The sequence below is a fragment of the Pan troglodytes genome, chromosome 7 (assembly GCF_028858775.2).
Source record: "Pan troglodytes isolate AG18354 chromosome 7, NHGRI_mPanTro3-v2.0_pri, whole genome shotgun sequence".
Taxonomy (NCBI): domain Eukaryota; kingdom Metazoa; phylum Chordata; class Mammalia; order Primates; family Hominidae; genus Pan; species Pan troglodytes.
In genome coordinates this window covers 150,715,475-150,740,876 of record NC_072405.2, presented here as the reverse complement: position 1 = coordinate 150,740,876, position 25,402 = coordinate 150,715,475, and the positions used below count along the sequence as shown (strand labels likewise).

The 25,402-nt window shown below is 48.8% G+C and overlaps 1 protein-coding gene across 12 annotated transcripts in view; it reads left to right on the top strand.

Annotated features, from left to right (window-relative positions):
* The first annotated feature begins 2,347 nt into the window (after positions 1-2,347).
* Positions 2,348-25,402, top strand: part of TRAPPC9 (trafficking protein particle complex subunit 9) — a 733,986-nt gene continuing 710,931 nt past the window's right edge. For 3 of the 12 annotated variants that reach the window (XM_054657488.2, XM_063816572.1, XM_063816573.1), the window contains exons 1-3: positions 3,147-3,285; positions 9,543-10,136; positions 23,527-23,672. In XM_054657488.2, coding sequence (XP_054513463.2) covers positions 9,553-10,136; positions 23,527-23,672 — 730 coding nt within the window. In that variant the 5' untranslated portion in view covers positions 3,147-3,285; positions 9,543-9,552. Of the gene's footprint in view, positions 4,125-9,542; positions 10,137-13,470; positions 13,492-23,526; positions 23,673-25,402 lie in introns of all 12 variants that reach the window. The other 9 variants (XM_016959907.4, XM_001142596.8, XM_063816568.1 and 6 more) reach the window with 9 other exon arrangements.

Here is a 25,402-nt window from a genome sequence, read left to right as displayed (position 1 = left end):
GGAGGATCATGAGGTCAGGAGTTCGAGACCAGCCTGACCAACATGGTGAAACCCCGTCTCTACTAAAAATACAAAAATTAGCCGAGTGTGGTGGCGCGTGCCTGTAATCTCAGCTACTCAGGAGGCTGAGGCAGGAGAATCGCATGAACCCGGGAGGTGGAGGTTGCAGTGAGCTGAGATCGTGCCACTATACTCCAGCCTGGGTGACAGAGTGAGACTCTGTCTCAAAAAAGTAAATAAATAAATTTAAAAAAAAGCAGAATAATAGTCCCCGCTCTCCTTCCCCCACAGATTTGCTGAGACAGCAACATAAATTGATTGAAGTGTGTACATTGCAAATAAGCAATGTTTCCTTTTGCCAGCTTTCAATCTTGCTTTCCAAGTTGCTTGCCTTATCCACTTACAGACAGAATAAGAAAAGACCTATGCAAAAAGTACAGTCTGTGGGGTCTGACAGCCCTGGATTTGAATCCCTAAATAGCACCAGCCACTTGTGTGACCCCAGCCAAGTAGGGTATCCTTTCTGGACTTCAGCACTAAAAATAGCTCCCTTGCTTGGATCTTATGAGGTAAGCTTGGAGCCTAGTTTCTGCACTCAGACCTCCATTAGCAGTGGCCTTTTAAATGTATCTTTTCTGTATTCTCTGTTAAGCCCATATGCTCTTTTGTTTATTTATTCATTTAAAAAAATTAAAAAAAAAACACTTTTTTTTTGAGACAGGGTCTTGCTGTCTCTCCCAGGCTAGAGTGATCATGGTTTACTGCAGCCTCGACCTGGCTGGACTCAAGCGATCCTCTTGCCTCAGTCTCCTGAGTAGCTGTGACTACAGGTTTGTGCCATCCTGCCCAGCTAATTTTGGTATTTTTTCCAAGAGACAGAGTTTCCCTGTGTTGCCCAGGCTGGTCTTAAACTCCTGGGCTCAAGCAATCCGTCTGCTTCGGCCTCCCAAAGTGCTGGGATTACAGCTGTGAGCCACTGCACGGCCTCCATGCGGTCGTAACACCATGAGGTAGCCACGTTGGGCAGCTTGTGCGTTGTCAGGGAGACACTCTTCCTCAGCCCCTGGGCACCTCTGTTGAAAACTTCCTGGCTGTCTGGCAGGCTGGAAATCAGCTCTATTTGTTTTGCCCTGAAGATATGTTTTATTTATAACTCATTCTGACTCTGTAGAAAATAATTCAATAAAAACTCAATTGGTTTTCCACTAGCCGTGAGCAGGGATGAGGGATAGTATCTTATTTTATAACACATGTGATAATAAAACAGCCCTGGTCACATAGCCCAGAGCGGGTAAGTGCCTGCTGGCTGAAAGGAAAAACGCTGGCTCAGACCATTTCTCCCTTGCTGCTGTATGTGCTGAGAAAACCACTCCTGTCCTCTTTACTTTTCCGTTTTAGGATTTTTTTTTTTTTTTTTTTTTGAGATGGGCTCTCTCTGTCACCCAGGCTGGAGTGCAGTGGTGTGATCTCGGTTTACTGCAGCCCCCGCCTCCTGGGTTCAAGAGATTCTCCTGCCTCAGACTGCCTAGTAGCTGGGATTACAGGCATGTACCACCACGCTCAACTAATTTTTGTATTTTTAGTGGAGACTGGAGTTTCACCATGTTGCCCAGGATGATCTTGAACTCCTGACCTCAGGTGATCCACCCGCCTTGGCTTCCCGAAGTGCTGAGATTACAGGTGTGAGCCACCACACCCAGCCCTTTTTAGTGTTTTTTTTTTTTTTTTTTTTTTTTTTTGAGATAGAGTTTTGCAGTTGTTGCGCAGGCTTGAGTGCAATCGCATGATCTCGGCTCACTGAAACCTCTGTCTTCCAGGTTCAAGCGATTCTCCTGCCTCAGCCTGCTGAGTAGCTGGGATTACAGGCGCGCGCCACTACATCTGGCTAATTTTGTATTTTTAGTAGAGACGGGGTTTCACCATGTTGGCCAGGCTGGTCTTGAACTCCTAACCTCAAGTGATCCACCCGCCTCAGTCTCCCAAAGTGTTGGGATTACAGGTGTGAGCCATTTCTCCTGGCCAGGATTTTTTAATTGAAAAAGAAATACATGTACATGTTAAAAGATTCAAACAGAACATTAAACATACATAACGGAGAGCGGCTCTCTGTTTTCAATTTTCCCTGCGGATGCCACTGTTAATTCATGTGCTGGGCATCTTAAGTCTGTAAGCCTCCCCCATCTCCTGCTTTATTTTATTTTATTTTTGAACCCAGAGGGGTTTAAATCCTTAAATGGCTTCTGCCCGCACTTAGCAAGCTTGGCGCCTTGGCACTGAACTAACGACAGCTGTCCTAGCCCCTGTCGCCACTTTGGAACCTTTTATGTGGATGGATTGTTGGGGCCCTCAAAGTCGGGAGTGCCATGGTGCCAGCTGGGGATCAAGACCGCGCGCCACACAGGGGGAAGCCGGCCCAGGCTGGGGCTCGAACCTCACGTGCCTCCCGGGCCCTGCGATCCTGGAGGCGCTCCCAGGCCGCGCGCGCCACGGTCACCCACCCACGTGGGGGGCACGACCGTGGGGGTCACGGGGGGTACCGTGAGGGTCACAGGGGGTGCCGCAGGGATCCACAGTGGGCTTCCGCGGAGCCTCCACCCCTGAGCTTCACAGAGGAAGTGAAATTTGAGCTGCGCGCCCTGAAGGACTGGTAAGCGGCGGGGACAGAACTGGGCCTCCTTCCAGCTGCGCCGCCCCAGGTGCAGAAGCTTTCCTCCTAGTCTCCGCTCTCTTGCTCCGGTCCCTCCCTCCCTCCTCGCTCCATCTCCCTCCATCTCCCTCCTTCCCTCCTCCTCTTCCTCCCTCCTTTCTCCCCTCCTTTTTCTCTCCCTCCTCCTCCCTCTCCCTGTCCCGTCCCTCCCTGTCTCCGCTTCTCTCCCTCGCTCCTCCTCCCTCCTTTCACCCCTCCTTTTTCTCTCCCTCCTCCACCCTCTCCCTGTCCCCCGCTTCTCTCTCTCGCTGCCCCTCCCTCCTTCTTTCACCCCTCCTCCTCCCACTCTCCTCCTCCTCCCTCCCCCGTCCCCTCCCTCCCTGTCCCCGCTTCTCTCCCTCGCTCCTCCTTCCTCCTTTCTCCCTCGCTCCTACCCTCTTGCTTCCCTCGCGTCTCTTGCAAAACCCGGGACGGATCGGGGGCCCAGGCCTGGCCTCCGCGCACGCGCAGGAGCAGCGCCGGCTCGGCCGCCAGTCGGAAGCGCCAGCCCAGAGCCTGGGAAGTGGCCGCAGAGGCTACTCGGCCCCGCTGCCCGCCAGGTCGTGGGCTCCCGCTCCGGGCCCGGGGCCACCGGCTGTGTAAGTGCAAAGCGGGGGGGCTCCCGGTCAGGCAATTCGGACCGGCTGCGGGGAGGGCTGCGCGGCTGGCCGTGGAGTCGGCGCGTCCCGCGGAGGGGCTCGCCCGGCCCTCACCTGTCCGGGCGGCGCCCGCCACACCTGTCCGGGTCCGCTGCCCGGCCGGGGTTCAGCGTGCACCTGCTCGAGGCGCCCTTGCTCCTGTTGGCGCTCTGCTTACATCTGTCCAAGGCCGTGTCCACACCCGCTGAAGACTCGGCGGACACCTGTCCGGGACCCGGCCCACACCTGCTGCCCGGGCCGGCTCTGCTCTCCCGAGCCCGCGGCGGGGGTCCCCTTCCCCTCTGCGCCTCCCAGCTGTCTCCGCCTGGCTTCCCCTCCCGGGCCGTCCGCGGCGCTGGAGCCCCCCGCCCCTGGGCCTGGCTAAGCCCCCTGCAGCCCGCGGGGTCTGGGACGCGCGGCTGGGGCCTGGGGCCCAGCACAGCCCACGCCCCCGGCGCTTTCCCCGCCCTGAGATCCCGGACTTCTCCCCTAGCCCTTTCCCTCCTGTCTCCTGGATTCAAAGTGCCTGCGATCTAGCTGGGCGGCATCAGGCGGTGCTCTCTGGGATAAGCGCGCTGTCAACTCCAACTTATCCCAGGGAACCCTGGGGAGAGGAAGTCAGGCTACTGGCCTGTGGTCTTCTCCCTGTCAGCCCACCCCAATCCCCTCCACCCCTACGGACCTTCCCAACGTGAATGTCTGTTAACCGAAAGTTTTCCCGTGTTAGGATGCGTTGTCTGTCTTCGAATGTTTTTATAGAGAGAGGAATTAAAACGCTGGAAGCAAGGCCCAGTTGAAAGGTATGGGGGAGTGACTTCCCTTCCATCCCCCACGGCCCCAGTTTAAACTGGTGACTGTCCCGTGTTTCTAAGGTAGTCATAGCTACCTATGACATCTTTGTTAACCTGAAACAAAGCACCGGGTGAATGATATTGGAGGCCCAGGAACATTGCCGTCCTAAAGATCTGGCTAGGTTTTGTTGTGTGTGTTTGTTCGTTTTTTTAATTGTGTGGAAGACTAGTAGTGTAGAGGGAAAAACAGTTGTCCGGAAACATGTAAACAATAAATGTTTCAGAAATCTAGTGTGTCAAAAATAACAGCTTCATTGAGCCTCGATTACCTGCCATAAAATCCACTGCTTTAAATTGTACAATTCAGTGATTTTTTTTTTTTTTTTTTTTTTTGAGACAGAGTCTCGCACTGTCACCTGGGCTGGAGTGCGATGGCACGATCTTGGCTCACTGCACCCTCCGCCTCCTGGGTTCAAGCGATTCTCCTGCCTCAGCCTCCCGAGTAGCTGGTATTACAGGTGCCTGCCACCATGCCCGGCTAAATTTTTTTTGTATTTTTAGTAGAGACGGGGTTTCACTATGTTGGCCAGGCTGCTCTCGAACTCCTGACCTCGTGATCCACCCGCCTTGGCCTCCCAAAGTACTGGGATTACAGGCGTGAGCCACCGTGCCCGGCCAATTCAGTGATTTTTAGTATATTCACACTTGTGTTACCATTGTCATTCCAGAACATTTTCATCACCCCAGAAAGAAACTCCATACCCATTAGCAGTCACTCTTCATTCCCCCCTCCCACAGCCCCTGGCGGCCACCAGTTTACTTTCGATATATATAGATTTGCATATTCAGGGCATTTCCTATTAATGGAATCATACAACATGTGGCCTTTTGTATTTAGCTTCTTTCACTCAGCACAGTGCTCTAAAGTTATTCATGTTGTGGCTTACATCAGCACTTTGTTCCTTTCTGTGGCTGAATAATATTCCATTGTATAGATTTAACATTTTGTGTATCAGGCAGTTGATGGACATTTGTGTTGTTTTCACTCCTTAGCTATTAAGAATAATGCTGTGCCTGGCCAGGCATGGTGGCTCACGCCTGTAATCCCAGCACTTTGGGAGGCCGAGGCGGGCAGATCACGAGGTCAAGAGATCGAGACCATCCCGGCCAACATGGTGAAACCCCCTCTCTACTAAAAATACAAAAATTAGCCGGGCGTGGTGGTGGGCGCCTGTAGTCCCAGCTACTCGGGAGGCTGAGGCAGGAGAATGGCGTGAACCTGGGAGGCGGAGCTTGCAGTGAGCCGAGATCGCGCCACTGCTTTCCAGCCTGGCGACAGAGTGAGACTCCATCTCAAAACAACAAACAAAAAACAAGAATAATGTTGTGCCTGTAATCCCAGCACTTTGGGAGGCTGAGGCAGGTGGATCACCTGAGATCATGAGTTTGAGACCAGCCTGGACAACACGGCGAAACCCTATCTCCACGGAAAATACAAAAATTAGCCGAGCATGGTGGCTCACGCCTGTAGTCCCAGCTACCTGGGAGGCCGAGGCATGAGAATCGCTTGAACCTGGGAGGCAGAGGTTGAGGTGAGCTGAAATCCTGCCACTGTACTCCAGCCAGGGTGACAGAGCAAAACTCTGTCTAAAAAAAGAGGAATAGTACTGCTATGTACATTCCTGTACACATTTCTGGTGTGGACACGTTTTCAGATCTCTTGGATTGCTGGTTTTATAGCAGCTCTATGGAGGAACTACCAAGTTGAAGATACATATTTTTGCTGTTTTAATACCTGTATTAGCTTAGTCTCAGATACCAGAACTGGCTCAGTAGCAGGTTTTTTTTTTTTTTTTTAAAGAGTCTTACTTTGTCACCCAGGCTGGAGTGCAGTGGTGTGATCTCAGTTCACTGTAACCTCCTCCTCCCTGGGTTCAAGCGATTCCCGTGCCTCAGCCTCCCAAGTAGCTGGAATTATAGGTGCATGCCACCAAGCCTGGCTAATTTTTGTATTTTTAGTAGAGAAAGGGTTTTGCCATGTTGGCCAGGCTGGTCTCGAACTCCTGACCTCAGGCGATCCACTCGACTTGGCCTCCCAAAGTGCTGAGATCACAGGTGTGAGGTCAGGTTGTTAGGTTGTTTTTTTTTTTTTTTTTTTGAGAGGGAGTCTTACTCTTATCGCCCAGGCTGGAGTGCAGTGGCGTGATATCAGCTCACTGCAACCCCCACCTCCTGGGTTCAAGCGATTCTCCTGCCTCAGCCTCCTGAGTAGCTGGGATCACAGGCATGCGCCACCACGCCTGGCTAATTTTTTGTATTTTTATTAGAGACCGGGTTTCTCCATGTTGGTCAGGCTGGTCTCCCAACTCCTGACCTCAAGTGATCTGCCTGCCTCCGCCTCCCAAAGTGCTGGGATTACAGGTGTGAGCCACCACACCCGGCTGATTATGCTGCTTTTTAGATGAGACGATAGTTTTTATTTTTAAATTATTTATTTATTTTTTTGAGATGGAGTCTCGCTCTGTTACCCAGGCTGGAGTGCAGTGTTGTGATCTTGGCTCACTGCCTCCTCCACCTCCTGAGTTCAAGCAATTCTCCTGCCTCAGCCTCTGGAGTAGCTGGGACTGCGGGTGTGTGCTACCACTCCTGGCTAATTTTTGTATTTTTAATAGAGATGGAGTTTTGTCATGTTGACCAGGCTGGTCTCTAACTGCTGACCTCAAGTGATCCTCCCGCCTCTCTCCCAAAGTGTTGGGATTACAGGTGTGAGCCACCGTGTCTGGCCGAGATGATACTTCTAAAATAAGACCCTTTCTTACCTGCGGTGGGCCGCGCTCTCCTCCTCTGTAGAATGAAGGCTTCGGTGTTTCTCAGCTTCTGTTAAACCCGTGCCTACTTTTGAGAAACATGAGCACTCCAGTCTCCCCCGCTCAGTATTTTGATATGTCCTCCGAGGGGTTTTATGCCTCTTTGTTGGAAGGTGATGTGATTTTGGTTCTTTCCAAGGTGGTTTTTGTGTGCAGAAAAGACTCTTTAGGGAATCGTTGTGGGGAAAGGGCAGGAGAGAGTGGGGCGTCGTCCTTGAGAGTGTGAGCACTGGAGTCAGGGACTTGGGTTGAGTCACACACATGTAATATACTTGTGAACCGTTTAGATCCTGGGCAGAAGCAAGACATGTTGGGAGGCTAGGGTTTCCTTTTTTTAAAATTTAATTTTGTCCATACTTCTCTATCCATGTGTATTTTTGAAGTCCGTAGAGGTGGGGTTGCGATGTATAGTCCATCGTGGGCTCTGCATATTCAGAATGGGATACGCAGTCCTCCTCCTCTCCGTGCAGGTGAGAAGCTTGCCATTAGAATTTCACAGAGGTCTTATAGCAATGTCACTTTAATCTTAGTGTCACCTGGGAGGGTTTTACTGCCACGATCTCTGCAGTCAGGCTTTGGTGACCTGAAGGTTATGCAGTTCTGGGCTTCCTATTTAAGAAAAAGAAAACAAAATTAAAAATGCAAAATTAGATAGAGGGCCATGGAAGGGGCCTGAAGCTGAACCCCATTAGCTCATGGTACAGCTGCCTCTGGCCATGGGGACCATGGCCAAATCCCCTCAGGAAGTGTGAGCCCGCTGATGGGGACAGTGGAGGTGTGTATCGAGGCATCTTTTTCTTATTTGATACAGAGAGCTCGTTTAATCTCCCTAACCTTTAAAAAAATTAGACTTTTTATTTGAGACTATAGTAGTTGTAGCTCCATGTGCATTTGTCAGAAATAATACCGAGGGATCCTGTATACCTTTTGCCCAGTTTCCCCCCGTGGTGCCATGTTACAAAACCACAGTATGTTATCACAACCAGAATGTTGACTTGCTGACACCTTGAGGTATGTGTTACTATCCTCATTCTTATTCACGATGAAACTAGGGTGCAGGGAAGCACACAGGTTTGCTCCAGGTCACCCAGATCGTGCGTGTAGAGCTGGGTGTTGAATATCGGCCCTGACTTCCAGGCAGTGGGATTTCCATCATGACCGTCTGTGGGCTGGGGGCAGCATTCATTGGATTGTTCATTTGTGTGTTTGTTCACTAATCCCTTCAACAAACATGTATTGAGGATCTCCTATGAGCCAGATTCTTTCACGTGGGTCATCTAATTTAATTTTTCCCCAGCTCTGGGGAATCAGGTAATAACGTTTTCTTTTTATATCTGACAAAATTGGCTCAGAGAGGTTATGGCAACTCTCCCGTTTATAAAGGAACGGTGGTGTATTTGTGTAATCTCTCCTTTTATGTTAGGCACAATGCTAGGCCCTTTACATTTGCAACCTCCTCAGTCTAGATACAGTTTTATAAGGCAAGTTCTTTTTCTTTTAATTCTTTTTTTTTTTTTTTTTTTTTTCGAGATGCAGTCTGGCTCTGTCGCCCAGGCTGGAGTGCAGTGGCGCCATCTGGGCTCACTGCAAGCTCTGCCTCCCTGGTTCATGCCATTTTCCTGCCTCAGCCTCCCAAGTAGCTGGGACTACAGGTGCCCGCCACCACGCCGGGCTAATTTTTTGTATTTTTAGTAAAGATGGGGTTTCACCATGTTAGCCAGGATGATCTCGATCTTCTGACCTTGTGATCCGCCTGCCTCGGCTTCCCAAAGTGCTGGGATTACAGGTGTGAGCCACCGCGCCCCGCCTCTTTTTTTTTTCTTTTTTGAGACGGAGTCTCTGTCACCCAGGCTGGAGTGCAGTGGCGCAGTCTTGGCTCACTGCAGCTTCCACCTCCCGGGTTCCAGCGATTTTCCTGCCTCAGCCTCCTGGGTAACTGGGATTACAGGCACGTGCCACCACACCCGGCTAATTTTTGTATTTTTAGTATAGGTGGGGTTTCACCATGTTGGCCAGGCTGGTCTCGAATTCCTGACCTCAAGTGATCCGCCAGCCTCGGCCTTCCAAAGTGTTAGGATTACAGGTGTGAGCCACCATGCCCGGCCAAGACAAGTTCTTTTATCACCCCTATTTTGTAGCTGAGGAGTTCCAGGGAGCCCGGAATTCAAATCCAGATGTGATTGCACGGTGGATTTTTCTTAATATCCTGTTGAGGGGATGGGGGAGCAATTACACACGTGTTTATTCATTCACTCAACAGACATTTTTGAGCACTGACTCTTACTACTCCTGGTTAGGTGGTGAGAATAGAAAGATAAGAAACAGCCCCATTTCTGTAGAAGCTCCATGCTGAGGCCAAGGGACTGAAGGTCAACAGTTACAGCATTATGATCAGAGCTGCGACAGCCACGTGTAGAGCCCTAAGACCTGTTGATGCCACGGCTTTCCTTGGGGCTTCCCCTGCCTCTGGGTAGTGAAGGTCACAGTCACTGCCTCCCAGGGTGGGCTCTCAGCACTCAGGACTCTGCGTCTCACAGCCTCATTTCTTCTCTCTGAACAGGGACTTCAAAATGAGCGTCCCTGACTACATGCAGTGTGCTGAGGACCACCAGACGCTGCTCGTGGTGGTCCAGCCTGTGGGCATCGTCTCCGAGGAGAACTTCTTCAGGATCTATAAGAGGATTTGCTCTGTGAGTCAGATCAGCGTGCGGGACTCCCAGCGAGTCCTCTACATCCGCTACAGGCACCACTACCCACCCGAGAACAACGAGTGGGGCGACTTCCAGACCCACCGCAAAGTCGTGGGCCTCATCACCATCACAGACTGCTTCTCGGCCAAGGACTGGCCACAGACCTTCGAGAAGTTCCACGTGCAGAAGGAGATCTACGGCTCCACACTGTATGACTCCCGGCTCTTTGTCTTCGGGCTGCAGGGGGAGATCGTGGAGCAGCCGCGCACCGACGTGGCCTTCTACCCCAACTACGAGGACTGCCAGACGGTGGAGAAGAGAATCGAGGACTTCATCGAGTCACTGTTCATCGTGCTGGAGTCCAAGCGCCTGGACAGAGCCACAGACAAGTCTGGGGATAAGATCCCCCTTCTTTGTGTCCCGTTTGAGAAAAAGGACTTTGTAGGACTGGACACAGACAGCAGGTAAGTTTACCTAGAGACCCAGGCCCCTTGGCCTCCCTACATCAGAAAGGGAAAGCACAGGGCAGAATTTCATTGCAGCAAGGAGTAGAAAGGTGTTGTCCATTGGTTTTTAAAACTAATGACTTTCTGTCAGAATCTGTTTGAGTGCTGCTAAAAAAACCAACCAAACAAAAACCAGTGACTTTTAAAGACAGAGACAGCCTTTGGTTGGGGGAGTCCTTTAGAGTTGTCTTGTACACTCCCCTCTTTTTAGTGGGGCTCCCCTCGTGGGACTCCTGGAGCTCTGTCCCATACAGCAGCCACAGCCAGTTGTGGCTTTTGGGCACTAGACACGAGGCTAGTTTTAGTTGAGATGGGCTGTGAATAAAACCCACGCCAGATTTTGAGACTTACTTCTGAAAAAATAAACTTTCTTGCTAATTTTTTTTTTTGAGACAGAGTCTTACTCTGTCTCTCCGGCTGGAGTGCAGTGGCGTGATCTTGGCTCAGTGCAACCTGCACCTCCCGGGTTCAAGTGATTCTCATGCCTCAGCCTCCCAAGTAGCTGGGACTACAGGCAGGTGCCACCATGCCTGGCTAAGTTTTGTATCTTTAATAGAGATAGGATCTTGCCACGTTGGCCAGGCTGGTCTTGAACTCCTGGCCTCGAGTGATCTGCCTGCCTTGGCCTCCCAAAGTGCTGGGATTACAGGTGTGAGCCTCCGTGCCTGGCCAACTTTCTTGCTAATATGTTTTATACAGATTACATGTTGAAATGATAGTATTTTACATATCTTAGGTTAAATAAACTATATTTTAAAAATCAGTATCAACTGTTTCATTCTTACTTTTAAAAATGTGGCAACTAGAAACTGAAATGTACTTACGTGGCTTGCGTTTTATTTCTGTTGGACAGCACTGTGCTAGAGCACAGTTTGAACACTTTTATTCAGTCTCGTCCCTTTGGTTCACAGATGAGAGGGTGAATCTGGAGAGGTAAGGGCTAGGTCCTAGCTGAGCTAGAAGTAAAGCCCACGTCTCCGGATTGCCGGGCTGTGCACCCTGCGTATGTGGCTACTTTTTCCCTCCTGATGGCCACAGTGTCGAATTCCTCACTTACAGAGCAGCCAAGCATGGATATCAGGATGCCAGAAATACCACCTGGGAGCTCGTAAACAGCTACCTTATACAAATGAAAAGTATGTCTATTCCCTCTGTGTACAAGGAGTGTTGGATAGAGCAGGAAAAGATCAGCTTCCCATCTTGCCTGTTATTAAGTCAAAAACTTTATTTCAAATCAGAATTGCAGATGAGCTCTTCCTTGCCACTTCCTTCCACTCTCTGCTCGCTGCTGTGTCTTGCCATGGTGGCTGTTCTGCAGAGCTGGATGAGATGCAAGCCTAGGCAGCAGCTGTTTGCCAAGAGGGCGTCCCCATTTGCCAGGGAAAGTGATGTGTCACTGTGTCAGTCACTGGCCTCCTGGCTTGGACAGGGCTCTCCCTCCTCCTGTATAGGATTGGCTGATGAGCCACAGGTGAGGATTCAGTGATGTAAGGTGCATGCCACCATAGTGCCTGCTGCAAAGTAGGTGCTCAGTACGTTTCTGAAATTTATCTAAGGTCACACGGTGTCGTTCTGGTTGTTGGTAAGTATGAGGAGAGATGATCACAGAATTGAGACACAGTAGTCTTAAGTCCAGCCCTCAGAGTTGGAAGCATAGAATAGCCTCAGTCGTACCTGCCTGTGGTGCTTTGCAGGGTCTGGAAGGAAGGAATTTTCATTTCTTCACCCAAATGTGCATATTTGGCTTAAGGAAAGGAAAAGGCATGCTGTAGACCTGCTCTGTGTTTAATCCTCACGGCAGCCCTGTGATCTACACGGGGTTGCTGTGCTGGCTGATGTGGGGCTGAGGCAGCAAGGTTCAGAGACCCGGGCAGCCACCAAGCAGCAGAGCTGATATAAGCACCAGGTCTGTCTCTGAGGCCCGGGGCCTTTCTACCTCACCTCGTTGCCTTCTGCTGCGCCTCCTGTGCCTCTTGAATAGCGCACACTGCTGTCCAGCCAGCAGGCACTGTGGGAGTCATCCCTGATAAGGTGTTGCTGTATGGTGTGCACAGCTTGGCGGCCACCTGCGAGGTCGGCAGGGAGTGGCCTGCCCCTGCTTTACAGAGAAGGGGTGAGGGATTGAAGCTCACAGGCAGCATGGGTCAGGAATCCTGCTCTGACCCCTTGACTCATGCCTTCCTCCTTTGCCACATGGGCATCAGTGACATTTTTCAGTCATCTGCTTCTTGGCTGTGAGGTTGCAGATCCACCTTCAAATGCCAGGTCTTTTTTGCCTTTTGAAATCTGAGCTCACAACTCTGCAGGAGGAGCGGGAGTGTGCTGTGACGCAGTGCATCACGCATAGTGGATAATGACTGACAAGTGTTTGTTAGAGCCTTCATATGCCAGGCATGGCTCCAGGCACTGAAAATACAGTGGCACATAAAGCTGCTTGCTCACTGTAGTGGGACAGCCGCAATTAGACATCAGTTAGCATTTGAACTTCAGTGAGATAATGACACCAGTGAACTCGAATCAAATACATCCTTCTCTCATAATGGGTAAGCTGTTGTTGCTTTTGTTTCTCCATGGTTCTCTAATTTTTTTTTTTTTTTTTTTGAGATGGTGTCTTGCTCTGTCGCCCAGGCTGGAGTGTGGTGGTGCAGTCTCGGCTCACTGCAACCTCCGCCTCCTGGGCTCAAGCGATTCTTTGTGCCTCAGCCTCCTGAGTAGCTGGGATTACAGGCGTGCGCCACCACACTCAGCTAATTTTTGTATTTTTAGTAGAGACAGGGTTTCACCATGTTGGCCAGGCTGGTCTCGAACTCCTGACCTCAAGTGATCCACCTGCCTCGGCCTCCCAAAGTGCTGGGATTACAGGTGTGAGCCACAGTGCCTGGCCGGTTCTCTAATTTTTGAAGGAATGCTTTGGTGCAGGAACAAAGCCTTGTCTCCCCTGCAACTCTTGGTAGGAGTGAGGAAGTGTCCAACCTGAAATGGGATGGTATTTTGTAGCTCAACAGGAAATGTCCAGATGTAAGGCCAGTTTTGGTTTGACACATTGACCATACTGATAGGCCTCCTGACAGGTCATTCTACCTTCGGGACCTGGAGTTCCCCGGTACACGAGGTGTAGGTGTAATTTACTTACCAGCTCACATGTGCCCCTCATGAAAACCCATGGCCCATTCTTGTCCATGTAGTGTTGTAGTTATCAAAATTATTTCTGTTCTTATATGTTTCTAATTTTTGCTTGTTCCTCTTTCTTTTCTTTTTCTTTTTCTTTTTTTCTGTCATACTGCCCTTTGAGTGTGTTATTGGGTCTGAAAAGGTAGGCTGTAAACATGTTGCATTAAAAATAGCTAGATTTCCCTATGTGCTGCCTTCTCATAGCCTTCACTGCTTTAAAAAACAAACACTGCTGTCTAAATCTATATGTTAACTGGATAGTCTTTTCATTTTTTTAAAATATGTTTTTTAATTTTAGCTTTTTTTTAGCACGTAACCCATTGGCGTTTGGTGTTTGCTAAAATATTTGCTCTGGGGGATCTTGTTCAGTCTGTAGCATTTAGTGACACACCAGCCTTTATTCTTTGGTTTGTTTGTTTTGAGGAAGTGAATTGCTAATTGATTTAGGCGGCTTTAGGGGGTTTTCCTGGGATAGCTTAACTGCAAAAGTCCCAGGCTGCAGCGCCATGCTTGATCCTGGGCTTCTGAGCGAACGTTTCTGGCCTGTGATTCCCGGCTGTGGCTGTGGGCCGTGCATGAAGGCAAGGAATGCTGGCGCTGGAGTGTGCTGGCGGCCAGGGGAGCTGCGGGAGGGTGCGGCTGTCTTTTCTTTTGCTTCTGCCTTGAGCATGCCATTTCCCATTTCCTTCACCTCAGCGACTTTCCACCATAAAGGAGACACAGGCCATTCTAAAACCCACACCAGGCTGGGCGCGGTGGTTCACATCTGTAATCCCAGCACTTTGGAAGGCCGAGGTGGGTGGATCAGCTGAGGTCAACATGGTGAAACCCTGTCTGTACCAAAAATAAAAAAGTTAGCCGGGTGTGGTGGCATGTGCCTGCAGTCCCAGCTTACTTGAGAGGCTGAGGCAAGAGAATTACTTGAATCTGGGAGGCAGAAGTTGCAGTGAGCCGAGCTCATGCCATTGCACTCTAGCCTGGGCGACAAGAGCGAAACTCCATCTCAAAATAAAAAACAAAAAAACCCACACCAGTCTTTTGCGCCCCTTATGAGGGCTCAAGGGCAATTTGTTTAAGTGTCAGGGAAATACGGCCTTCTAGTTCACTTGGATCTTGCAGACACAAGGCCCTGTATAAGTGACCACTTTCCTTTTTGTTTCTGCCAATGAGCATTCAGAACCAGAGAGGCAGTTCACCCTTAGCTATTGTACAGGCTCTTACCTGCTCTAGACTTTCCATTTAACCTCATGTAGGTAAGACATAGAAATAACTGTGTCTGCTTTTTTTTTTTTTTTTTTTTTGAGACAGAGTCTTACTCTCTCGCCCAGGCTGGAGTGCAGTGGCGCGATCTTGGCTCACTGCAAACTCCGTCTCCTGGGTTGAAGCAATTCTCCTGCTTCAGCCTCTCAAGTAGCTGGGATTACAGGCACGTGCCACCACACCAGGCTAGTTTTTTGTATTTTTAGTACAGACAGGGTTTCACTGTGTTGGCCAGGCTGGCCTCGAACTCCTGACCTCAAGTGATCCACCTGCCTTGGCCTCCCAAAGTGCTGGGATTATAGGCATGAGCCACTGCACCAAGCCAGTGTCTGCATTTGTTGACGCTAATGTCCCTCACTGGTGGCACATCATTTGTTTGCATTACTGATCTAGAGTCTCCAACACCAAGGGTAGCCCTGCAGGACACTCTTTGGCTGGCCTAGTCCCCTGTGGTTTCATCCCCCTCAGGGAAAGGTTCTCGCTCTGTGACCTGCTGCCACCACCTCACTGCCCAGGGGCCTTGTTTCTTCCTCAGTGCTCTGGTCCAAGTACCAACACTTTCTTTCTTCGTTTGCTTTGTCCCAGTTGAGACAGGCTGGGCTTTCTGAAAGATTTCATCACATTCTAGGGTGGCGGAACAGAAGAGACATGAATGTATTAAGTACAGGAAGTCGTAGCTGTCCAGCTTGGAAAATGCAGAGCAGGGATCCAGTGGTGGCTGGTTTAACCCTGGGCTGTGGGCCTTTTCTGCCACCACTGGCTCCCAGGATCCATGGGGACAGCCTGGCCCAGGCTCCCTCCTCCCCTGCTCTCCTGGCAGCCGAGTCTCGGAGTTCACAACCCAAGTGCTCTCCTGGACCGCAGGCCCTTCAGAGTTCAGACCACAGGAGAGTCTTGAGTCCTTGTCTTGGGCTGTCCTCTCCACCTCCTGTGTGAGAGACAAGCGCCTTTCCTAAGTGACCTGTGCCAGGAGAGACCTCCCTCATTAGCAGGTGCCCTCCAGAGGTGACTCAGCACACATTTATGGGAAGCTTGCCATGTGCTGTGCTAGGTGCTGGGGCATGAAGCTGTGATATACTTTAGAGACAGAGATGGGGAAAAGATGATGGACAGAAAGGAGAAATCTGTCTGAGAGTGTGACTCGAACAGAGTAGCCGGTGGGCTGTTTCTTACCATGGGGGAAACTGGGAGGCCATGGGGGAAGTGTTTTTGAGATGCCTGTTGGGCATTCAAACGGAGAGATTAAAGAGGCAATTGGATGTGAGTCCGGAGCTCAGGGGCAGGAGGTGGACTAGAGAGACACATGGTTGTTTGCAGTATGTAGCCTGTGTTGAAAACCCTGAATGTGGATGAGCTGAGCGAGGGAGAATGCAGATGGAGGCAGGAGGAAGGCCCCGGGCTGACCCCTGGGTGCTTGCCGTGACCAGGAGACTGGAGGACAGCCCAGATCCTGTTTTTTTTTTTTTTTCCCCGAGATTGGAGTTTCACTCTTGTTGCCCGTGCTGGAATGCAGTGGTACCATCTCAGCTCACTGCAACCTCCGCCTCCCCGGTTCAAGTGATTCTCCAGCCTTGCCTCCTAAGTAGCTAGGATTACAGGCATCTGCAACCATGCCCCACTAATTTTGTATTTTTAGTAGAGATGGGGGTCTCACCATGTTGGTAAGGCTGGTCTGGAACGCCTGACCTCAGGTGATCCTCCTGCCTCAGTCTCCCAAAGTGTTGAGATTACAGGCGTGAGCCACTGCTCCTGACTGGGGTTTTCTATATTATTCCACGGAGTTAGGGGTTTTAGGTGCAGCTGCCACTTCTTCTAAAGGTGCTGGGGGTGGGGCTGCTACTAAAGAAATCCGAAGGGAATGATGTGGCCAGATTTGCCCTTCACCTCCTCCGTCCTGGCAGCAGGATGGAGTCCCAGCTGAACAGACTGTCTTTCCCATGGACCCAGAAGGGCAGATCAGGAAGGACATCTTGAGGAGAAAGGTGCTGGGGAATTGGGGGAGGGACTGTTGGATAGTTCTGGAATAGCTCTTTTTAACAAAAGATAAAAAACACAAAACAAAACCCTCTTATGAACATTGCTAGTTACTATTGAGGAAGCAGTTCTTTTTTTTTTTTTTTTTTTTTTTTGAGACAGAGTCTCACTCTGTTGCCCAGGCTGGAGGGCAGTGGCACGTTCTCTGCTCACTGCAACCTCTGCGTCCCAGGTTCAAGCAATTCTTTTGCCTCAGCCTCCTGAGTAGCTGGGACTACAGGTGTGTGCCACTATGCCTGGCTAATCTTTTTTTTTTTTTTTTTTGAGACGGAGTCTAGCTCTGTCGCCCAGGCTGGAGTGCAGTGGCGTGATCTTGGCTCACTGCAAGCTCCGCCTCCCCGGTTCAGGCCATTCTCCTGCCTCAGTCTCCCGAGTAGCTGGGACTACAGGCGCCCGCAACGACGCCCGGCTAATTTTTTTTGTATTTTTAGTAGAGACGGGGTTTCACCGTGTGAGTCAGGATGGTCTCGATCTCCTGACCTCCTGATCCGCCTGCCTCGGCCTCCCAAAGTGCTGAGATTACAGGCGTGAGCCACCGTGCCCAGCCTAATTTTTATATTTTGTTTAATAGAGATGGGGTTTCGCCATGTTGCCCAGGCTGGTCTTGAACTCCTGAGCTGAGACAATCCACCTGCCTTGGCCTCCCAAAGTGCTAGGATTACAGGAGTGAGCTACTATGCCCGGCTGGAGGCAGTTCTTTTTTAACACTTTTAAGTGTAAGGCACTATGCTGAGTGGATATGAGGACAAGTAAGACAGCCTATCATCAGAGGCTTAAACCTGACTATGGGTAATACAAGTTTAAAAGGGGAGAAGGGGGAAACGAATGTGACTATACATCAGATACTAGTTAGTCACCCACCCACCTACTTTATTTATGTTGCACTGATGCCACCTGAGGCAGATTGTGACAGGCCCAATTTGCTGGGAGGAAGCACTCTCAGAGGGGTTAAATAATGAGTCCAGCGTCACCCAGCTAGTAATGACGCAGCAGGATTCAAACTCAGGTTCTTCAGACTTTAAATAAATGCATGTTCTCTCTACTAATTACGTTACCTTCCTCTTATACTTGGAAGACTAAAGTAAATCAGTTTCGGAGCCTTTCAGAAAAATTGTCAAAAGAACTTCTCTTGCTTAAGTGTTGCAGATTTATTTCACAAAGCTTAGACTTCCTTGATAGTTAGGTAGCGTCAAAGTGTTTTACATCCCAGGGAGATAGGTTTTTCATTTTGCTTTTACATTGACACGGTTGCAAATAATGCATATATGCAAAACAAAATGTAGACGCTTCTGAACTTTTAATGAAAACTTTTCAGTTCTCTCTCTTTTTTTTTGTTTTTGAGATGGGGTCTGGCTCTGTTGCTCAGGCCAGAGTGCAGTGGCGTGATCTCGGCTCATTGCAACCTCTGCCTCCTGGGCTCAAGTGATCCTCCCACCTCAGCCTCCCGATTAGCTGGGACTACAGGCGTGCACCACCACATCTGGTTAAATTTTTTGTATGTTTTTGTAAAGATGGGGTTTAACCATGTTGCCCAGGCTAGTCTCGAATTCCTGAGCTCAAGCAATCTGCCTGGAATTACAGGCATGCTGTATAATCCATGCAGGGATTACAGGTGTGAGCCACGTGGCTGGCTTCTTGCTCTTTCTTTGTATAGAGTGATGTTTTAATATTCAAACTTTAACATAAAAAAGTTCAGATGGAAGAAATCAACACTAACAATTTGTTTTCAGTTTTTCATTAGGCAAGATACAGTATCAGCTAATGGTCCATAAAGCATCTGAAACTGAGTATAAAACGTTGCATTTCTTTTTTTTTCTTTTCTTTTTTTTTTTTTTTTTTAACTTTCTGTTTAGAGCTCTCTTGCATTTTTTTTTTTTTTTTTTTTTTTTTTTGAGACACTGTCTCATTTGCCCAGGCTGGAGTACAGTGGCGCGACCTTGGTTCACTGCAACCTCCGCCTCCCAGGCTCAAGCCATTCTTGTGCGTCCAGCCTCTGAGTAGCTGGGATTACAGGTGTGCGCCACCGCACTCAGCTAATTTTATTTTATTTTATTTTATTTTTACCATGGAATCTCGCTCTTGTTGCCCAGGCTGGAGTGCAGTGGCGCGATCTCGGCTCACTGCTACCTCCGCCTCCCAGATTCAAGCAGTTCTCCTGCCTCAGGCTCCTGAGTAGCTGGGATTACAGGAGCCCGCCACCACGCCTGGCTAATTTTGTGTTTTTAGTAGAGATGGGGTTTCACCATGTTGGCCAGGCTGGTCTCAAACTCCTGACCTCAGGTGATCCGCCCGCCTCGGCCTCCCAGAATGCTGGGATTACAGGCGTGAGCCACCATGCCCTGTCTAATTTTAGTATTTTTAGTAGAGACAGGGTTTTGCTATGTTGGACAGGCTGTTCTCGAACTCCTGGCTTCAAATGATGTGCCTGCCTCGGCTTCCCAAAGTGCTGAGATTTCAGGTGTGAGCCACTGTGCCCAGCTGCTCTGGCATCTTAAGTTTGTCTGCTTTGGTGCTTCAGCTCTACCACGTGGGCACCTTTTAGTATACTTATTGTATTTACATCAGGCACGTAGTCAAAAGGCTCCCCACCCCAAAACATTGTAGTGCAAAATTATGGGCTGTAGCCATTATTTAAGTATACAAATACTTCTTTTTTTTTTTTTGAGATGGAGTCTTGCTCTGTTGCCCACGCTGGAGTGCAGTGGCGCGATCTTGGCTCACTGCAAGCTCTGCCTTCTGGGTTCACACCATTCTCCTGCCTCAACCTCCTGATTAGCTGGGACTACAGGCGCCCACCACCACGCCCGGCTAATTTTTTGTATTTTTTAGTAGAGACGGGGTTTCACCATGTTAGCCAGGATGGTCTCGATCTCCTGACTTCGTGATCCGCCCGCCTTGGCCTCCCAAAGTGCTGGGATTACAGGCGTGAGCCACCGCTCCTGGCTTTTTTTTTTTTTTTGAGATGGAGTCTCGCTCCGTTGCCAGGCCAGAGTGCAGTGGTGCCATCTCAGCTCACTGCAACCTCTGCCTTCCGGGTTCAAGCGATTCTCCTGCCTCAGCCTCCTGAGTAGCTGGGACTACAGGCACATGCCACCATGCCCAGCTAATTCTTGTATTTTTAGTAGAGATGGGGTTTCACCATGTTGGCCAGGATGGTCTCTATCTCTTAATTTCGTGATCCGCCTGCCTCGGCCTCCCATAGTGCTGGGATTACAGGCATGAGCCACCTCGCCAGGCCCAAAGACTTCTTAAACTGTGTAATACCATCCCCGACCCTGCAAAAGAGATTCTCTCTATCCAGGTTCCCTTGGATTTTAGTTGCAAACTGTTGTTGAGCAGCTTTAGCTTTTCTTTGGATTTGAATGTAGAAATTTCTTTGCAGATAAATTGTTTTTTGGACTAGAATACCAAGCTCTTGTTTTCCATAAGCCATATAAATAGTACCAAAATCAGGAAAATATTAAGCATTTTATTCTTTTTTTTTTTTTTTGACAGAGTCTCGCTCTGTCGACCAGGCTGGAGTTCAGTGGCGCAATCTTAGCTCACTGCAAGCTCCGCCTCCCAGGTTCACACCATTCTCCTGCCTCAGCCTCCCGAGTAGCTGGGACTACGGCGCCTGCCACCACGCCCGGCTAATTTTTTGTATTTTCAGTAGACACGGGGTTTTGCCGTGTTAGCCAGGATGGTCTCAATCTCCTGACCTTGTGATCCGCCCGCCTCGGCCTCCCAAAGTGCTGGGATTACAGGTGTAAGCCACCGCGCCTGGCCTCATTTTGTTTTTATACAATTTAAAATATTTGTATGGTTTTATTGTATTATGACTTTCATATGAAAAACTATAAGAGTATTTATATGACTTTTTGTAAAAGTCCTATGTTTTCAAAACAAATTGTTTATCATAATGTTTGCACTTTTAAAAACAAGTTATGTATTTAGAAGATGCTACTAGAAAAATATTTTTTGAAATTTTGTAGCTTATATTTTGCTACAGCAGGTGTACACTTTTGTGAAGTTCATGTGAAGATGTAATAATTTACTCCTTTCTTTTTTTAAGGGACAGGATCTTGGTCTGTTGCCCAGATTAGAGAGCAGTGGCAAAAATCATGGCTTACTGCAGTCTCGAATTCCAGGGCTCAGGTGATCTTCCTGCCTCTGCCTCCTGAGTAGCTGGGACTACAGGTGGGAGCCACCATGCCAAGCTAATTAAAAAAAATTTTTTTGTAGGCTGGGCACAGTGGCTGACTCCTATAAATCTAGCACTGTGGGAGGCTAAGGCAGGTGGATTGCTTGGGCCCAGGAGTTCCAGACCAGCCTGGGCAACATGGCGAGACCCTGTCTCTACAAAAAATATAAATATTAGCTGAGCAAGGGGTTGTGTGCCTGTAGTCCCAGTTACTTGGGAGGCTGAGGTGGGAGGATCACCTGAGCCTTTGTAGAGACATGGTCTTGCTCTGTTGCCCAGCTGTCTCGAAGTCCTAGCCTTAAGTGATCCTCCTGCCTCGGCCTCCCAAAGTGGTGGTATTACAGGTATGAGCCACCATGCCTGGCCTAATTTACTTCTTTAGGATGCTTTAAATCAAATCTTTTCTAATTGGTTAGGAGTAAAGTTTTGTTGTTGCTTTAAAGTCTAATTTAAAATATATTAAACTAATATACAGTAGTATTTGTAAACTTATTCATGTATTAAGAGTTGACAGTTATGTTACTGGTGGAGGAAAATGTCCATTTGGATACTGAGTTTTTTTTTTCCCATTTGGAACAGGATAACATACCAAGGAAGTGAGCAAAACACTGTCTACCTTTGAGAGTAAGAGCTGGCTGGGCAAAGAACTGTAATCCCAGCTCTTTGGGAGGCTGAGGCAAGAGGATCACTTGAGCCCAGGAGTTCAAGACCAGCTTGAGCAACATAAGGAGACCCTGTCTCTACAAAAAATAAAAAACAATTAGCCAGGTGTTGTGGTGCACACCTGTGGTCCCAGTTACTGGGGAGGCTGAGGTGGGAGGATCTCTTGAGCCCAGGACTTGGAGGTTGCAGTGAGCTGTGATTGTGCCACTGGGCTCCAGCCTGGGCAGCAGAATAAGACCTTGTCTCCAAAAAAAAGGTAACAATGTTCTAGAAACACATCAAGGACACTTAACCCAAAGTGCAGAGGTTGGAGTCAGGGAAGGCTTCCTTGAGAACCTGGTCATTGAGATGAGCCTAAAAGAGAGTGGAAGTTGTGAGGCAGATAGAGCCTGAGGTTGGGGGACTTCAGCGTTGCAGCAAGGTTGCCTGTGGAGTGCAAAGCCACAGTGGTAGGAGGGGAGGCCAGAGCCGTGGGAGGGGCTAGCTATGGACTGCATGCCTCTCCCTGCGACTGAATTGAGCATCCTGTGAAAGGTTTGCAGTGGGGGAGGGACACAGACTGATTTGTGCTTTGGGAAGGACACTCTGGCCGTGTGTGTATAGAAGCAATGAAGGGGAAGGGAGTGCAGAGTGAGGAGTCAGAGACTAGGCGGAGGCTGCTGAGGTGACTGCTGTTGGGATGGGAAGAGCAGCTTAGATGCTTTCTTTTCTTTTCTTTTTTTTTTTTTTTTGAGAGTCTCACCCTGTCCCCCAGGCTGGAGTGCAGTGGCGTGATCTCGGCTCACTGCAACCTCCGCCTCCCGGGTTCAAGTGATTCTCCTGCCTCAGCCTCCTGAGTAGTTGGGACTACAGGCGCATGCCACCACGCCCGGCTAATTTTTTGTATTTTTAGTAGAGATGGGGTTTCATCGTGTTAGCCAGGATGGTCTCGATCTCCTGACCTTGTGATCCGCCTGCCTCGGCCTCCCAAAGTGCTGGGATTACAGGCGTGAGCCACTGCACCCTGCCAGATGCTGTATTTTCTTATGGGGAGGGTTTGTTAGCAGGGGCCATCCTGACACTGCCTTGTGGCCAGGAAGGAGACAAATGAAGGCTGGCGTTTCTTTTTCTTTCTGCGTCTGCCTTACGTTGTGATCGTTGTTTAAAACTTATTCAGAATGGAAACACTAAATTCCAGAGTAACAAAGAGTTTGTTGAACTCGTTAGAGTTAGACATGATAGGATTTAACATTGTATTGAGATGTGTCAATAACATTCATTTACTTAGAAACGTCACATCTTCTGGATTTCCAGAGGAGTTTTATTCTTGATAAGTTTGCTTTCTTGATGAGGGAAAGTTTAATCCAGCTGCAGTTTTTCTTTTAAAAAAAAAATAATCTATCATAAGAAATATAACATTTAAAGGTTAGAAGTATTTAAAAATGATAAAAGGAATACTTTGGTACAGTTTCTTTGGTTTCTGAGTTGATTAGGGACTCAGAAGCCTTTGCATTATTTACTGGTATATCCTTGCCAATATTTAAAGAGCTGTTAGTGAGCACCCCAGGCCCTGCTCTCTGGAAGCTTTCCTAAAGCTTGCCCTGAAATAGTGAGGATGAACGTCTTGTTTGCTAAAGCCAAATGGTTGGCTAATAAGACTCAGCATAGCTCTCTTTATAAAATAATAAGAGGTTTGATGTTAAGAAGTGGAAGATAATTGATTTTTTAAAAAAGCTGAAACATAAACTTCCTTATGCTAATGTTACAACTGGAAAATCTAAAAAGAAAAATCCAACTGTAACATTGCCTACGTGAAAGACATGGTAGAAGTCCTTACGTACCGATCACCTTTAAACAAATTGCTTGGCAGTACATTTTTGAAATCAAGACCACTCCAGCTCACATAACTGGCAATGATTATTGCTGACTTAAAATTATAGAGCCTACAGTTGCCTTCTTAGCATTTTCAGTAGTGAGAGAATTGAATAGTGCTTAGTCAGAGTGCTTTCTAGGTGGGAGTTGTATTGTAATAAAGATACATTTTCATGTATTTTCTAGACATTACAAGAAGCGGTGCCAAGGCCGCATGCGGAAGCATGTGGGGGACCTGTGCCTGCAGGCAGGGATGCTGCAGGACTCCCTGGTACATTACCACATGTCGGTGGAGCTGCTGCGTTCTGTGAATGACTTTCTGTGGCTTGGAGGTAAGATGAGCTGATGAAGATGATCTGATATGTAATTGTTTCAACTGTTATTTAAAATGAGAGGCTGGGTGTGGTGGCTCACGCCTGTAATCCCAGCACTTTGGGAGGCTACGGCAGGCCAAATATGAGGTTAAGAGATGGAGACCATCCTGGCCAACATGGTGAAACCACGTCTCTACTAAAAATACAAAAATTAGCTGGGCGTGGTGGCACGTGCCTATAGTCCCAGCTACTCGGGAGGCGGAGGCAGCAGAATTTCTTGAACCAGGAGGCAGAAGTTGCAGTGAGCAGAGGTTGCGCAACTGCACTCCAGCCTGGCAACAGAGCGAGACTCCATCTCAAAAAAAAAACAAAATAAAATAAAAAAAGAAATGAGAAGAAATGGCAGAAGAAAGTCCCCAAAAAGAAGGGATGAGGGAGGAAAAGCAGCCAGCCTGTGCTGGTTGCCACGAGCAGTGGCCTGGGATGCTTCCCTGCTGTGTCTGCTGCCCTCCTCCCACCCTGCCGTGCATCCTCTGAAGGAGGCCCTGCCCACGCTTTCCCTTTTCCTCTGTTCTTAGTATACCTTGCCCTCTGCTTTGGATGCCGTTCCCCATGATCTTCACCTCTTAGACTCCTCCCTCAAAACCTCCTCCATGTGTCACATGATGAATGGATAAACGAAATGTGGTATGGGCATACAGCGGAATATTATTCAGCCATGAAAAGGAGTGAAATTGTGATACCACTGCAGCACGGATGAACCTTGACAACTTTGTGCTAAGTGAGAGAAGCTAGGCATGAAAAAGGCCGCAGATTGTATGATTATATATGAAGTGGCTAGAATAGGCAAATCTATAGAAGCAGAAAGTAGACAACTGGTTCTAGGGGCTGGGAGGAGGGGGAATGGGAAGTGACAGTTAACGGGCATAAGGTTTCTTTCTGGGGTGATGAAAATGTTCCAGAGTCAGTCAGTGGTGATGGTTGCACAGTTGTGATTATACTAAAAACTGCTGACTTGCACACTTTAAGTGGGTGAATTATATGGTGTGTGAACTCTATGTCAATCTTAAAAATTAAAAGAAAGGCAAGGAGAAATCCTACTTCAAAGCACAGCCATCTCTGATCCCCCGCAGCAGTCGGCAGAGCGGGTGCTCTGCCTGAGATGTTGCTGACACTTTGTGCTGGAATCGGATGTCTGTTTGTGGTCTTCCCTTTGGGGACTGCGCCTCCTGGAGGTGGTCCTGGGAGGATGGACTGGCTGCTTCCATTGCCTGACATGTTGCAGTTGCTCCCTAAATGCTTGTTAAATGAACAATGTGTGGGTAAGGACTAAAACAGGGTTCTTTCGTTGAGGTTGACAGTTTAGCAAGGACACCTGTCAGCCACTTATGATAATACAAGTCGGAATGAAGTAATGAGGTGAGTTCTGTAACAGAAGTTTAACGAGGTGCTGTAGAACATTTTAAATATAACAAATTCTTTCGTTCTTGGGGACGGAGTCTCGCTCTGTTGCCCAGGCTGGAGTGCAGTGGCATGATCTTGGCTCACTGCAATCTCCGCCTCCTGGGTTCAAGCGATTCTCCTGCCTCAGCCTTCCTAGTAGCTGGGACTTACAGGCATGCACTACCACACCCGGCTAAATTTTCTATTTTTAGTAGAGACGGGGTTTTGCGATGTTGGCCGGGCTGCTCTTGAACTCGACCTCAGCTGATATGCCTGCCTTGGCCTCCCGGAGTGCTGGGATTACA